This window comes from Limulus polyphemus, unplaced genomic scaffold, assembly GCF_000517525.1.
Source record: "Limulus polyphemus unplaced genomic scaffold, Limulus_polyphemus-2.1.2 Scaffold4609, whole genome shotgun sequence".
Lineage (NCBI taxonomy): Eukaryota > Metazoa > Arthropoda > Merostomata > Xiphosura > Limulidae > Limulus > Limulus polyphemus.
The window spans coordinates 11777-29754 of NW_013670219.1; the positions used below are offsets into that span (position 1 = coordinate 11777).

Sequence of the window (17978 nt, forward strand, 5' to 3'; positions counted from 1 at the left end):
AAGTACAACTGGACATTTGGACAGGAATTGGCAAAGTTTTGTAATAGCCTCCAAGATGATGGGATGTCTTACTCCCTCCACTGTTGATGGCCTATAGGACAGCAGAGTATGAAGCCACTGGATACACTCCAGCAAAGTTGATGTTTGGTCGGAAACTTCGGTTGCCAGTGGATCTGTTAACAGGACACCCACCTTATGAAGAGTTGCCTGAAAATGTGTCAGAGTTTGTGAAAGTGTTATCGGAAAGGATGGATGATATTCACTATCAAGTGCATTCAAACTTGAAAACGTCTGCTGATTCCATGAAGCTATGTTATGATAAGATATCTACTGAAGTCAGCTTTGTACCAGGAGACAAGATGTGGTTGTATAATCCCAGGAAGACCAAAGGGAAGTCTCCTAAGTTGTCTTCTCCATGGGAAGGAAGGCCCATATGACATAGTGGATTCTCTCTCAAACGTGACCTTCCAAATAAAATGTGATCGGCGAGGTAAGTCAAAGGTGGTGCATGCTAACAGGCTTTGGCGTTATAATGGTCCAGGACATTTCAGTTTGAACAAAGTGAACAATGGAACAAATGACGCTGCTGAAGACGTGTCACCTGAAAAAGCCACTGTTGAAGAAGAAACTATACCCGGTTTTGAGAAGGGAAACAGTGAAGCTGTTAATGACGTTACTACCACCGATGTGACTATTACCGATAATGGGACATTTCCTGATGGAGCAGATGGATCCCACATGAAGCAGAAGCCAATGAGACAGAGACCTGTAAAATTAAGAGACTTTGTTATATTTTGATTTTGTGTTTGTAAATTCTGTACATTTAATTAAGTTATTGTTAATTATCTATTGGTTAAATGTAAGTGGGTATTGTTCGGGACGACAGTGTTAGGACAGCGGAAGTCACGTGACGCTGGGAGCATGCGCGCTGGAGTTTCTAGAAGGATCATGACTTATCGAGGAACCCCTCGAATGTCCGAGTATTTGCCAGGCGCCTTCTATTTTAGTACATAAGCTTGGCAAATAAAGTCAGCGATAGAAGAGATATAAATAGATTGAAGAGATGGAAAATTGAGTTAAGGGAAAAGTAGGCACCGTAAGTAAAGTGTGTGAATCGCTGTGATTTGTAGCGTGTGTTATAAAGGTTGTTAAGTTTAAAGTGAGTGTGGAAATTCTGTGTATTACAAAGTTGTATCGAGAAAGAATAAACTAGTGTTAATTAAGAAAGGACTTGTATCGCTTAAATTCCTCGGAAAGAATTTATACCGGAAATTAAGAAACGACCGATACGTAACAGTATACAGGATACACCATATAAAAACTTCCTCTAGTAAACAAAATATGAAAATATTTAAAATACAGCCTTCAACAATACCTAGTATATACATATATATATTCTAATTATAAAAATAAGTTGTTAGAAAAACTATGCATTTAAGATCGAAAACCTCAAAAGATAATGCACTTTTAAACTTACTTGCCTTTCTGAATTCAGTTTCAAAGTAATGTAATAAGGGATATAGTAAACTTATTAGCAAAAACGATTTACAGGTAAATAAAACGGCTGTTTTTTTAACTTTGTAGTTTTAATTAAAAATATCCTAACTTCCGCTAGGTGGAAACAAACGAATACTTTTTTTTAGTAACTAAGAGTTACCATTGAACGGAAATGAATGAATTTATACTCTAAAGCATGCCAGATAATCAAAAAGGGTGAGTTTGTATTTTGTTTTAGTCATTGAAAATTAGATTAAGCACTAAAATGTTTATTGACCATAAAACATGAATATTGAATTCAGCTTAAAATGGCTGACACAAATATTCGACATAGTCATAAAAATACCATCCAGTAATTGAAGTTGTGGCATTGTTTGCTGAAAGTTTGAAACTGAGTAAACTGTAACGAATGCTAACACTAATATAGTGGAATATGTAAACGATCTATACAGCCACAAGTCTAATGTTGTATAGTAAAACTTTAACTTCAAATTAAAGTGTGTGTTTACATAAACTCATTATTAAGTTTATCTAAATAATTTACGTTAATTTTCAAGTATAAACTCTACTGTACTCATTTTCTATAATATAGAATGAGTACAATGTAGTTAGAAACAAAACTAAATTGTATTTCCATAAATTTGCTTTAGCTTTTACTGTGTCGTTTTCCTAAGACAGTAGTTGAGAGGACACAAGGGGCACATTTGAAAATTTAACAATTATAAGTACCATGACATTTTGGTTTATTCAACGTGACTAAATCTGGAACAATTTGTTGGAATTTCCAAGATGGTCGTCAGTCAGGCAAAAGAAAAAAACTTTAATTAGAATAGGAATTTGCACAATGTTGGAAGATAAATACCATAAAACAAAGTTACTGTAAAAACATAATCTTAAGTGAAAGCATTTATTTTATCTAGTAACCTTTAAAGCAATTGATCTACGTTAGGTGTAACGATGGTTAGTTGCTTGAAATGTTGGTAGATAAAATAAATTTGTTTTTACTGTGATTTTATTCTAAAAGAAAAAAAGGTGTCACTCCCCTCATAAAAGCTGCCTTATTGCATTTTTTTCAATCTCAGCACTCCTTTGGAGCAATGAGTGTGTTGAGCCAACATTGTTACAACATCAGTAGTAAACAAACATAAAAATTGACTTTAGGAACAGGGCGTGGTAATGCTGAATTGAGATTTGGAATGTGCCCAAGTTTAATATTTAGAAAAGGCGGGCTACACTCTAGTTGAGACAACTTTATTTTTCTAACAAGGTGGTTGTCTGTCTTGTAAAGTGAGTTTCTGTTGGCAGTACTGGAGACTGGCTATTTTACAGGAGTTTAAGAGGGAAATCAAAGATTTCTGAAAATAGAGAGTGGGATTAAGTTTTTACTTCTCTCAAAGGTGCATGTGCAAGAACTGTCTTGAAGAACCAGGTAGTCTTTTGTTGTCCATATGCTAAGTGTTCAAAAGTTCTGTCCAATGGCATAATCCCTGATTACTACTCATGTTAGTGTTATATCTTTGAATTAATGATTTCTTCAAATGATATCACTGCACAAATTTAAAGAAACATTTGAAATACTTTTAGTTTTTATTGCCAGCTTGTTTTTTTTTCTCCAACATAATTTTTCTAGGTACTGTACACATTAATTAGGTTAAAACAAAAGTAGAAAATCCAAAATGAATTGTGAGAAACAGTTGACTGATAATGGTAAAACTGGCAGCACAGCAAGGATTTTTTTAAATATGTTAAAAAGTAAGCAAATTGGAGAATGCCTAATTAAAGGATGTTGATGGCAAGGTTTTTTGTTGAAGATTGTGAGATGTATGAACTTTATGTTATCTTCAGTCTTAATTTGAAGCATATAGACTGGGAGACAGGTTTTTATAAACCATTCAGGGTGATTTTCTTCACCAGTTGGTAAGGGAGCCTACTAGGACAGTGCTCTTGTATATCAGGGATAAAAATAATGAAATAAAATTACATTCACTCGAGGGAAAGCTATCAGGAAGAATACATTCTCTCATGTAAAGTTGCTTTTCTTCATGAAATGATTTTTTACTTAATCCATGCAACATGTTCCCTTTCATTGGTCATAACTAAAGGAATGTGGATGGACCATGCATTCCTGATTGGGAAAGTTGACTAAAAACATGAAATTCCTCAGGAATGTAATATTTCAATCCCTGTATATTTATTGTTAACTTTTAATATAAAAATGGTTAACAAGGTGGAGATTGGGTAAGATATGCATGTGGGGATCAAGAGTAATGAAATTTTGGTTATAAGTTTAAAAAAGAGCAAATTTTGAAAAGATGCGACACAAATTATCTACTGTGAATTTGTTTTTCATTTGATTAAAGTTTAGTGGATGGAACAATCTAGATGGACCAATAGGTCCCTTGTCCTTAAATGTTGTCTTTTTTTTTATATACAAAAGAAGATATTAGTAATATAGCATTCAATGGGACATATTGAAATTTACCCAAATCATTCAAATATTAATCCCTTGATGATAAGTAGAGAGACCGAGAGATTAAAAATAAAGCATCAGGACATAAGGTCTTTCCAGTGGCTTTAAAGGAGATCAGTAGACAGTGAGCAGGTGCGTGAGAATTGTAGAGTTGTTAATATTATTCTTGTATTTAAAGTTGATGGTAAGAGCTGATATGGAATTTACAATAAACATAGCATACGGACAACAAAGTACCATTTAGGATATCAAGGCTGTCCTTTCACACTCACCTCTCAGGAATGTATAAATTTAAATGTATCCTTTACTACTCAGGAGCTCACTGACTCTTTTGTAAAACTTCTATATAATGCCGTTCTCTGTTACTACCAACAGCAACTCATTAAGGCCTTAACTGGAATCTAGCCTGTATTTTTAAAATTTGTGTCCTTCTGGCCTATTATCTTCAGAATATAGCAAAAATAAATCACAGATCTTTATCCTATTGATCTCATAGATAATCATGTAAATATATATAACATCACCTCTTACTATTTTTTTCTCAAGAGAAAATAAGATATCTTAACCTATGTATAAGATGACACTACTATCTGCAAAACTATGTTACTCACACCAGAAGCAGCAGCATTCTTTCCATTAATTGTGATGAGTTTTTTTTTTTTGTGGTGGCAAGCGAAAGCAGATGAGGTATGACCAGTAGGTTGTTTGCAAAGTCTTTTGCCCCACCAAAGTGGTCTGTTGATGAAAAAAGTTTGAAAACAAATGTATTAGTGGACATCAAAATAGACATTTTAATTCTATTTGTAAAAGTTTAAAGTAAGAAATGAGGAGTAGATCTAGCCCTGCATTATGAGTGGTCCACTATATATGGGGAATTTGTGTGTATTGATTTTTATGTTTACATTCTGCTTCATTTTAACTTGCATAAATCAAGTATATTTAAGAAATATTTGAAGTGGAACTGATTAATTCACCTGATGTGGTGACTTTCTGAATAAACAAAATATCGAGACAATGATTGTATAATAAGCACTGTTTTTAAGACAAAGTACGACAAAGGATAACTATTTTCAATATCAGTACTGAAATTGCTGGGTTTTCTGACCAGTTTATGTGAACAGAATTGAACTGGTTTGGGTCAGTGCCTGAAAATGAACTTTTGTTATTGAATGTAAACATAAATTATGAAACTGGCTATTGTTAATGAAACAAGAATAGAGAGACAACAGAGATAGAGAAAGCTGTTCAACCCACAAATTACCAAAATTTCAAATCTATATTAACACATACAATGCTGCCTCAGACATCGATACCCATGCCATGTGCAATTGATTAGGAGCGTTCTAGTAATGTAAAATAATATTGTATAGAATATTTATGGATATATGTGCTTATTCAACTAAAGTCTGTACCATGATACACATGAGCATCATCAGCACTGCAGCTAAAATGATTTTATGAGTGTCACATGATGCATATGTGCATCATCTATTTTAGGTATCTTGTTGTGGTTTATGAACGTGTTAAAGGTAGCCTTTCCATCCATTTATATCTGTCCAACAAAAGTTTGAAATAATTCAAAGTAAGGCACATGTCACATCATCATACAAAGCATTCTAGGAATTTGTAACTAACCGAAAAATAATTTTATCAAAGATTGCATTAGCATCTGGTCTTCAGAGTTTAAATCTATTGACCCTAAAGCTCAAGGTGATATTTCCAATAAATTTTATTCTCGAGTTGTGTGGAATTACATAACCTAAAGGCTTCCCTTTTTTAATGAACAGAATAGTGTAAAAGAGTGTTTTTTTTAAGATAAAATGGGAAAATGAATATTGCTATTGAGTGTAAGAATTAATCAGATAACGTAAGGCTTTCCAATTTTAATTTAATCAGTTATTCATTTATCCCACAGAATTGTCATTGGTTTGTTCTTCCAAGAAAATCAAGAACTTATTTTAAATATATACATTACTTTATGAATAAATCTACTTGTAAAGTTAACAAAACAAATTGTTATAATAAGATTATAGCTTCCAGGTGTGAAAACTGTACCTTGATTCATTTAATCATTACTTGTTAACAGTGAACCGAGATTCTAGCAGATGGTTTGTGTTTCCATCTGATCACTCCCAAAAGAAGAGGATCAAGTAAACAAAGCTGATTTCATGGTCTAGGAAAAAGCAGGAAGCATACATGTATTTGTAGTTTTTCTATGCATGATTCACAGTATGACAGTATCATTCCTTCTTGTATATTAAAATCACAGTTGAATACAGTATTCTAATTGTGAGCTATAAATAACAATTATATATCAAACTATTAAATGATGGTTGGACGAAAGAAAGCCAAAAGTTGTTATTAATGAAGTCCAGTTAAACTGGACCCTTGTTACCAATGGAGTGTCTTGGGGTTCAGTGTTGTTTTATGTTATTATTATTGTTTATATTAATGAAATTGACAGTGGGGAAATTAGTACATTGGTACTGTTTGTGGATAATGTTAAGTCCTTGCTTATTTTTAGCTGTATTAAGGATGTTAAAGTACTACAGAATAATGGATTAGTAGATATGTTAGACAAATATTTGGCAAATGAGCTTTGATTATAGTGTAGGGCAATGTTTGTAGGTTATAATTTGGGTCACACATTTGATGTAGATGGAAACCCACTCATTAGCATTACTGAAGAAATGTATCTTGACATAATGATAGATAAGTCACTTAAGCCATTTTGGGAGTTCTCTATGAGTAGTAGCAAAACTAATAAAGTACTTATAGTGATATTGATTATAAGACTTGGAATCAAATGAAGTAATTATTTTTCTTTACAAATCATTAGTTAGGACTCACTTGGAATACAGTGTACAGTTTTTGTCTCCTTATCTAAAAAAATATATTGTCTTATTGGAAAAGGTTCAGAGGAAGGCTATAAGGATAATTTTGGGAATGGAATGGTTATCTTATAAGGATAGGTTAAGATATATTTGAGCTATTTTCTCTTGAGAAAAAAAAGGTGGAGATGATCTTACTGAAATGTGGCAGATTATCTGGGTGTCACTTAAATATCCTCTGATTTCTTTGTGCTATGTTCTGATGACAATAGGATGAAAAAACACAAGCTTAATATTTGGAAAAGACAGGCTGAGCTCCAATTAAGACAATTTTAACTTTCTGACAATGTGATTGTCTTATGGAATGAGTTGCCATTGAATTTAGTTAGGGCTGGCACTTTACAAAGAGTATGAATAATAATGGATAGGTTTAAGTTCTTACTTGTTCTCATGTGTAGATTAGTGCTTTTAAATATTAGCAAGATTATTTCACTTGTTGAAATTATTGCTAAGTTAACTATATTAAAGTGAAATAATAAACATAGGTGATAAAAGTTGGAAATACAAATTTTTTATATCTATTAAAATAATTTTTTTTGTGTTTGAAGTTTAAAAACAGTCTTTGAGCAACTTATTCTTTTAAAAAAAGGTAAAATAGAAATATCGTATTACAAATTTTGTTTGAATATGTGTGCGTGTATTAATGTGTCCAGATTTTTTTTACGGTAACATTATGATTTTCTTTATACTGAAAAAGAAATTAGAGTATTGAAAATTGTCTTTGCATGCAAAAATATTACTTCCAAATTCACTTATTCTACTTTCAGCATTAGTTTAGACATTTGGGCCATAATTCAGCATTTTTTTTTCTATGAAGGAATTTGTTGCTAAGACTTATAAGTATTTTCAAAAGCCATAAACTGAAGATTTATATATATAGAGAGAGGGATGAGTACATTATATTAAAATTATCTTGGAACATCACCATATTGCCATGTTCAGTCATGTTTATCTAATTGCCATGCATCTCAACAATAACTCTGCTTTGGTTTTAATTGCAAAAGTCTGTCATATCCAAAGAACACCATTTTTCCATGCATACTTTCTATAAATCATGAGGACACTTAAGTCCCACCATCCATTTCAGTAACTTGATTAAACCAAAATCCATGGGTGATTTTACTGGTAAGGAATAGCAGGAATATTTGTTTCATTCATGGTCTATGTGATGGTTGAATGGGATGTACTTGGAAGCTTTATCTCTGTGAAACCATACACTGTTGGATTCATTTTCAGATAGAGACCCTTCTTGATATGTCACATACTGTTTAAGGAACACAGGGACAGAATATACCATTTATCTTTGTGTTAATGGATCATACCCCATTATAAGATATCACACTTACCATTAGCTGGAGTTCAACTTGTTGCAGGTATTTTACTATATGATCCTGGTGCCCCAAATTGATCCATATTCCATTGTTTTTGTTGTCATTAAGTAAAAGGTATATTCCCATCTTGTAAATTGTAAATTCACGATACGAAGCATTTCCTTATGATCTGAATGTGTGAATATTTTGCATCAAAAAGTTCTATTGTATACACTCTTCCCAAAATGTGATCAATTTTTGGTGGTATCATACCACCTATGAAATGCGTAACAGTATGAAAATATAATTCTGATACATGTTGTACCTCCACCACTTTATATCAACTGTGGTTGTCATGTGACTTGCTTATTTCCATATTCAAAATTATTTTAATACAGTGTTCTCAACCCTTCATTGATATATATAATTATTAAAAGACATATTTAAGAGGTGCTAAATGACTTTTTCCTAGGCTTTCTTGAAGTGATTAGAAGAATTAATAATTTATAAAAAATACCCCTTTTTGAAGAAAACAAAGCTTAACTTTTACACTAAATATATAATGTGTAATAATCTGTGTATTTTGGTATATTAGAACTATATTGCCCACAGAAAAAATTATTGGCCCTCATTTCACACGTTTCTTGCAAATCTAACCCGATTCTACTTCATTATCAAAACTCATGACTATAATATAGTGGTACGTGATGTTTTTGCTCTTTCAAACATATTTATTTTTCAAACCTATGAACAATGTTTGAATAAGTGGATATGTAAAATAATGGATGTGGTTTTGTATTTGCAACATAAAATCAAATGATTCACTTATCTGTAGTTGAGGAAATTTGGAAAATACTTCATGTGTCACAAGATTTCTATTTGTGGAAATAGAAATAATGTAGATGTCTTTATTTCTGATTGTATCAAACCTCTGGCTAAGCATTTGGATCTTTATAGAAAAGTAATTTAAAAGCGAACAACCTGTAAATTTGTATAAGACTCTGTGGGGTCTTTATTAAAGAAAATATAATGACAGGAAAGAGTGCGAAGATAGGTTACTGGAGTAATACATAGTGGAAAAATTGTAAAGCTCTAAAGTAAATATTTGAAACTTATACTTGTTTTTTTTTAGCATAGAAGAACTAGTGTTTGGGATATAATTATTATAAGAGGTTTGTTTGGATAAGAGAATGATGTAATTAAAAATGAAACATTTTAAAATATTTTAAGTAATAAATATAAGTTGTAAAAGCCCAGATTTCATAGAAATACTTCTCTGTTAGAAATTATGAAATTAACATATGGACAACAAGGGACCATTTGGTCTTTCAAGACTATTGTTGCACTTTTACGCTTGAGAAGAATGTTTTATTCTTGAACCCACTTTTTATTTTTCAAGAAATCATCATTTGTACTCTTAAACTCTTGCAAAGTTCTGGCCTTCACTACTGCTAATGGCAAATTATTCCATAAGCCAGCCATCCTGGTAGAAAAATATAAACTGTCTTAACTGGAGCCTAGCCTGTTTTTTCCAAAACTTGAACTGCCGTCCTCTCGTTCTATTATCTTCAGAATACAGCACAAAGAAATCAGAGTTCTTTATCCTGTTGGTTTCTCAGATAATCATGTAAACTTCAGTAACATTTCTTTGTTTGTTTCAAGGGAGAATAAGAGAGCTTAACCTATAAGATAATCCTTCCATGCTGGAAACATCTTAGTAGTCCACCTCTGTACCCTTTCCAATAAGTAAATATCCTTTTTGAGATACAAGAGACCAAAACTGCACACATTGTTCCAAGTAAGGCATAACTAGTCATTTGTACAGAGACTTTTGATTTGAAATCAATATGTTTATAAACACATTCTAAGATTCTATTAGCTTTACTACTAGCAATGAAAGCACTGCTTCCATGGCTTGAGTTATTATCCACCAATAAGATTTCTTCAGTCATGATATTGAGTACTACTACATTGAACATGTGCTCTGATTTATGATAACTGAAATGCACATTCTGTAATTAAAGGTCATATGCCAGATATTTACTCAACCTACCAATTGATCCAAGTCATTATTTATTACTTCAAATTCCTCTGTAGAATTAGAAATATCCAATAATTTAATTTAATTAGCACATTTTACTAATTTTTCCCCTTCAAATATTATTAAAGTAAATAAGAAAAAAGAAACACCCACGCAATTACCCCTGAGGCACTCTGCTAATAACAAGGGAAATAATTCCACCATCTTCAATAGAATCCTGAAGATGGTGGAATTATTTCTACTGAAACACGTAGAGTTTTAAGTTTCTTTTAAGTTGTATATTTTTAATTTTTACAAATAAATGATTGTGCAAGTACAAAACGTTGATTTTCGTTTTATTACTTTGATTAATATTTTTGCACAAAAACTGTCTGTTTTACGTAATGACACGTTTGTGTTTAGAAATCTGTCAAGGACATGCTATCATTGAGCGATTCTTTCAAAACACAGATTGGCTTTGTACTTTTAATTTTTCTGTTTGAGTTGTGTTACTTGAACATAATTCTAAACTAAATTTAGATTCTACGCCGAGGGTTCTATAAAACATGTTCGTAACAGTGAAATGTAATTCATAAAAGATAAAGCATGCACTTAAAAGTTTAAACTACATAACATTTTATTAAATATCAGGCCACTCTGTTGTAGATAACTATTGAACCAGTACAGGCTATTCATGTTCTAGCTTTAGTGACCCTATTTTTTACTTTTACCCATCTTAGTGAAAACACACTTGTGACCTTGATCTTTTGACTGACATTTGTACCAGCTGTAGAAATGTCAAACTATTCATGGATCAATTTATTGTCAAAATAACATTCTAATAGAAAATCACATTGTTACTCACTTTATCTTAATATAGAAGTGGTTACAATGTTTGATGTGATATTGTAGGCAATTCCACATTGTTACTCACAGTTAATAACAACGATAATGTTTGTTGACGTTAACAGAAGAGGTATCAGTTTTATGATGGGACATTCTTCATTTTAGTAATGTAAGCATCCCATTTCCACATTGTTACTCATGGTTAATAACAACGATGATGTTTGTTGACGTTAACAGAAGAGGTATCAGTTTTATGATGGGACATTCTTCATTTTAGTATTGTAAAATGAATTATAAATAATTAACATATTATTCTGTTACGTGATTAAGATTTTTGTTTGTACTTATTTCAATATGTGAGATTTTAAGATTAGCGTGAGTCATTGTTGGTAAAATTGATTATACATTTAAAACTGTTGTTTTTTTTTAGCCATAACGATATTAGGTAAAAAGTATTAGAAACTTTTTACCTTGTGTTTTTCTTTTACGTACCCACACGTGCAGTGGGACAACGTAATGTGTGCGTGTCTGGGATATTACTTTTCAGCACGCCCTTCCTTTTTTTTTGTTCTTCCTCGGTGCCAAAAATCGTTAGTTTTCCATCGAATCTCCAGGAAGTTTGTAAATAATTTCTATTTATTGAAAAACTAACTCCTTGCTTTTACCGATACCAGGTATATTGATCGTTATCTAAATTTTATTTTCCTAGTTTTGTACAAATACGTGTTCAGTTAGAAACAGCTGTCGTGGACAGATTGGCCTGGTGACATTTAAGAAGTGATCGTAGAGCTTCGCTGGTTTCAGATTAGATAGTTGATCTTATTAAGCACAAACTTTCCATGACCTGTTGTCAGTAGCAAGTCAACGATGAAAAGAATACAATATTTTTAATCTTGTTATGTACTAAAGCCTAAAGGAATCAAAAGGTTTATAACGATTTAGTTGCTCGATGACTCTCAAGTTCTGTGTTTTACAGAAAACATTCTGGCAATTTAATAATTGGTCACAGACTTACGCCAGTGACTAAGGTCGACTTTATTCTAATTATGACTGGTACACCGCTCACGTTGTGTTACTAATACCGCTTAGTAATAGTGGGTAGCAGTAAACCGATCTCTCTAGCTTGACCCACCGGCGGATATGACGTCGCCTGTGTATGATACTGCTAGTATTTCTTCTCGCCGAACCCGGGGGCAATAACACTATGTGGGAAATTCGTATTCTCCGGTGTGTGGCCCCCCTACATGTCACTTCCTTTCCAGCTGCTGGACGGTAAAACTATGAATTCCTTTGTTCGCTTTAAAAACGAGCGTATGTTTTCGTCTGCCACGGCTTTTGTAAGTATTGTCTATTATCGATCGAGAAGTCTCGCCATCCTTTATCTCACTTCTCAGCAGATGACTAAGGCGACAAAGTAGTATTGCTTCATTTCCTTTTTTCTCTTTGACGGTCAAAACATTTGTTACGTTAGTTTTGAACGTGTGCAGTTGTGGCTGATGAACTGTTTCTGTTAGTTGACGATAGAGCACGTATCTCTTATGGAAGCGAATTGTGACCGAACCGTTTTCTAATAATAAAAAAGTCATAGTTGATTGGCTTACATTGGTGAACTTGTTTATATGTACGACCTGAGACTATAATACTTTATCATTATGGTTCTCAGGTCTGAAAAAACTTCAAGCCAGTCCAAGCCTACTACTGGATCGTCTGTAGATAAGTCAAGTGGAAGTTCTGGTCCTTCTACCCCCCATCACAGTCATAGTGAGCTTAACCCCTCAGCTAATGGACAAGCCTGCAAGTATGGAGAACTGGTTATTCTTGGGTAAGTTATCTTGCTTTTAGTTTTAGTCAGTAAAACTGGGTTTGTCGTGTGCCTAGGGATATTGACAAATTTTAGTATAAGTATCTTGGAATGAAATTTAAAGAGTTGAAGAATATTATAACGTAGAAATATTAATAAACTTTCAAATTATGCTTAATGCTAGAATACATTGTTAGCTGTGCATGTCATCTTATGTTATTAATTGTCTGATTTCACTGTTCCAGTCTGTAAAGTTATTTAAAAAAATCACTTGGCAGAGAAAATTTAATATTATCTGTATACTTAAATGCAAACTTTCTAAACTAATCAAGCCAATCTAGCTCTTTTTATACCTTGCACTCATGTTAATCAGCTTTATTTTATATAAACTAGTAAATTATCCATGAAATTTCACTGGAAATAACAATTACACACAAAATAATAAATTGGCACACATGGTTAGAAATGGCCATTTATGTGTACTTGTTACTTTTTCAAGTACCTTTTTGCAGCCAATCTAGAGAGCTTACAGACCATTTCTTGATTCTTCCATTAGAGGGCTCCAACATCAAATTTTGAATGATCCTTTACGCTTCGAACTATCCTGGGAACCCCCTTTTGATCCATTATGAGGCTCAAATTTATGTTACCAAAATCTTAATTTAGATTATCATGTTGAATGATTCATTACATGGAATACCATTTTGCTAGGTGCAATCAATCTAGAGAACCCAATTAAGATATTTTGAAAAACTAAACATAGGTACTTTATATTAGATGATCCCAGACCCAAAGATTAGTCCAATTCTGGACTGTAGATCTGTTTGTCTATCATTTGTGTTCACTTATTGGAAGAAAAAAAATCACCCTTCACATTTTGTGATCGTGGGTGTGTTTTATGATGATGCTCAAATCTAGGCTTTTTAGTGAGACAAGAATTTGCAGTAGGTGCTGTTGACTAACTGCCTTCTTTCTGGTCTATCAATTCGAATTTTTGTGAAAATATCGCAAAACAAATGTAACTGTTATTCTTATAAGTATCCATTCAATTCTATAAAAAAATTTTACTTTTTGATAACCTTTTTTTTTTTTTGCCTTACCACTTATAATTTGAAAATATCTCGTACCTAGTTTGTATAGTGACCCAACTTAAAAAAAATGTATGATAAGTTTAACATAAAGCTTCAGTAATATATAACATTGCTGAAAAAACTTTTCTTGGCTCAAAAGAACAGTTGATGAATTATTTTAATATAATTCATTTTAAGAAATTAGTCTTCAATTTTAGGTATTTACCAGACTGAAAAATTATTCTTCAATTTTAGGTATTCATCAGACTGAAAAATTAGTCTTCAATTTTATGTATTTATCAGACTGAAAAATTATTTTTCAATTTTAGGTATTCATCAGACTAAAAAAATATTCTTCAATTTTAGGTATTTATCAGACTAAAATAGGAGATTAAATGTTAAAGCATCACTAAATATTAATCAAAATTATTATTTTATGAGGTTGATGATGATTGAATTGGTTATGATGATAGGTGAATTGTGGTTGTAATCATGATGGTGAGGGCTGTAATTGAGAAGTTCATTATCTTCACCATGAGAATCATGATGGTGGTGGGGTTGAGTTTAATGGTTATTATGATAATGCTAATTAGGTTGTTGTCACTAAGGTTAATAAGTAACTTATTAATTAATAGTAAGGTGTGGTTGATAGTGATTATGATGGCCAGGGTGAGTATAATGTTATTGATAATGGTAAAATAAATATGATCTTAGTTTTAATGCCTAAGTTGATTATCATGATGTTGATTGTTAGGTTAATGAAGATGATAGATTGTGATGTCTGATAATGGCTCTGGTCAGTATGGTGATGATGATGATAGCTAGTGAGGATCATGTCTTTGTTGTTGATGGTAATAATCACCAATCATTTGACATGATTAATTAATCATGGTTATTGTGGTTTTGTAAGTAGGCACAAATGGAAAATGGGTTTTAGCATATATGTACTTGTTTTCATATCATAAACCTGAAATGTTTAATATTAAAAATATTATGCATTATTTACATTATTCCAACCATTTTGAGGCAATTGAACTTGTTCACATGTTTAAGAACGTGATAGGAGCTTCATGTAAGTTTATCAAAGATTTATACTTACTTATAATGTGAAGAAAAGCCTTTGTAGGTTGAAGATGGTTAATGAAATTATTAAAATAATATAATTTAATTATCCTCTTCAACAAAAATGATGGGTAATTTCAAATAATTGGGGAATATATATAGGTCAATGGTTTTTAAGAACAATTAAGTTTATTTTTCTTTTGAAACTTTAATGAATTTACACCCAACTTTGTGGAGAGTTTCATTACGTTATGGGTTTCATGTACACTGTGATAGTCCATGATCACCATCAGCAGTGTGTTGTAATAACTCCTCCAGAGGTTGTCCTTGAATATTATTTTAGACTAGCAGAGACCCGCAAAACATTTGTGGTCAAAGTAGTACCTTTATTGCAACAGCATTTGTAATCGCGGACACCACAATCTACAAGTCCACTTGTCTTAGGCCTAACATTAGTTAAGTCTTTATTAACTATGGTCTGTATTTGTTAAAGAGATAAATTAACACTGACTTGTGTACGTTTTTTGCTTTAGGACTAAGCTTTACTGCACTTAATACTATCAATGAATAAATATATAATGTTATTCAACAACCTAATGTTAGGCCTTTTTTAAAAACTGATGAGCTGTTAATATGTTGTACAAAATGTCTACTAAAGTATATTTACTTCCACCTTTTGTTTACATCGATTGAAATGAAGTGCTTGTGCATTTTTGGGACAGACAAAAACTGAGTATTATTATAATACATTTGTGAATGGACCTCCATCTGTAGGTTAGCGTTCGTTAGCCTGCACATGCACTGCTGAGAAACCCTGCATATTATTCAGCAAGAAAAAAAAAGCTAATCATCATAGTCACGGTCATAAAAATACTTATCAGTTACATGTTTATAACCTTTTAATGTGACACCATTGATTTAGTAGTTTGAGTGAAAAACATGTACAAGTAAGATTTAGTAGTTTTTGGAGAATAAATTAAACAATTTTAATAATCCAACTTCTTTTGATGTATTTTTAATTGAAATCTGCAACAATTGATTTAAAATATTAGTTCATCGGATTGAGCAATATAGTTAGTGTTTAAATTGCTTTGAAAACGGTTCACGTATGCATGTATCTAGGGGGGGGGGGTTAGTGTTTCAGGGGAATAAGGGCGGTGAGCCGAGGTGAACTACACTCACACTGTAATTCCAAAGGGATGTGAGTGTATGGTATAGTTAGTGTTTAAATTGCTTTGAAAACGGTTCACGTATGCATGTATCTTAGGGGGGGGGGGGTTACTGTTTCAGGGGAATAAGGGCGGTGAGCCGAGGTGAACTACACTCACACTATACTTCCAAAGGGATGTGAGTGTATGGTATTTTGCAACATTAATTTTTTTTTTATCAGTGTATAATACATACCACCACACTTTAGCCAATGAATATAGCATTAAATAGCCATTTATTCTAGTCTTAAATTTGTTTATTTTGAACTTAAAATTGTAAAAGTTATCAGATTAAGAGAAATTGCTTTTTTCAGTATTTTGATAAACTATATCTTAAGCACGTGTGGGGCAGACAGAAGTAAACTGAAAGTAATATGTTTATAATATTTAGTAAACAATGTAACTAAATGAACTACATATTAAAAAACAAAGCTTCTAACTTAATCATATATACGTATATAGCAATCAGTTATATGGCCATCTTAGAAAATAAGAGATTATGTGTGAACTACATTTTAGTTTTCTGGTTTTACATATAAATAATGGTTACACAAAAGTAATGCTACATTTATATTAGTTACGAGTAATTACTTACACTTATGATATTGTGACTTATCTATAGAAAGATAATGGACAGTAAGACCGTATAACAAAAACTGGTGTATAATATACAGTTAAAGAAAATTTAATTAGGAGCTTACAATTTCATTAAAAAGTCAAAATGACTGGAAAGAAATGAAGTAATGTATGTGTATATAGGTTGATTGTGCTTGTTTTTATGCAGTGTTTGTGAATAAGAAAGTGAATGTCTTATATATCATTTTTACAATGTAAAGTAATTGATAATGACAGCAAAGGTGTTTCAAACATAGGAGATAAAAGATATATTTTATCTATGATATTTTTACAGCTTGTCTTGTCAAGATGGCACGGTGCAGACTTGGTAATTTATAGTGTAATATAAAGCATAGTGTTATCTTTTCAAGAAACCATACATGTGACTTACTGTACATTTTTAGACAGGTAATTGAGTTTCTTTTGTTTGAAATAAGGCCATAAAACCTTGTATGTCATGTGACATTTCTCCATAAACATAATGATAGATATAAAAATACAATGCTGCAAATTATGGTGCTATTAACATAATTTTGTTTCCTCCTTAGGTACAATGGTTCCTTGCCACAAGGTGAAAAAGGTAGACGAAGAAGTAAATTTGTCTTGTATAGACGGCCAGTACCTAACGGAGTTAAAAAATCTATACATTATGTAGTTAAACAACCTCAGTCTTCGAAGGCAAGTATATAACAGTTATTCAAGAATGTGAATATCAAAATAAAAAGGGTGTTTAATGTAGTGGTTGAAACAAAACTCGTGACATTATTGTACGATTGGTGTTAGATGGTATTTGATGTAACAGTGTTTTACGTTTCATGTTAGCAGCCGTGTTAGTGAGCATGTGCACTGTCAAGTACAATAATCAGTGTGTATGCCCTTTCATTTTTCAAGGTGCTGCAGTGAACAAATACTGTAGATAAAAGCTAATAATAATAAGGTTCTTATCATGCTCACACTTAAAAAGATCAAGAATAAAGCATGTTTTGTAAATATATTAGATTAATTGACTTCATGACTGGAGCAAATATTCTTCTAAAAAATCAAGTTTTTCATGCACTTTCAGGCAAAGCTTCAAAAATTCTTCCCTAAAATTTTTCCTATGTCCAGCTGATTGATCACACTGGCATGCCTTCATTGTTAAAACCTTATTGTCATAGTATAGAAATTTATTACCACTTTTTTTTTTGT

At 32.1% G+C, this 17978-nt stretch overlaps 1 protein-coding gene across 1 annotated transcript in view; it reads left to right on the forward strand.

Annotated features, from left to right (window-relative positions):
• Positions 1–6414: 6414 nt before the first annotated feature.
• The window catches only part of LOC106471418 (protein pellino-like), a 19938-nt gene continuing 8374 nt past the window's right edge, over positions 6415–17978 (forward strand). Inside the window, exons 1-2 of the mRNA XM_022400020.1 lie at positions 6415–6430; positions 8567–8571. Of these exons, the coding sequence (XP_022255728.1) occupies position 6430; positions 8567–8571 (6 nt within the window). The 5' untranslated portion in view covers positions 6415–6429. The remainder of the gene's footprint in view (positions 6431–8566; positions 8572–17978) is intronic.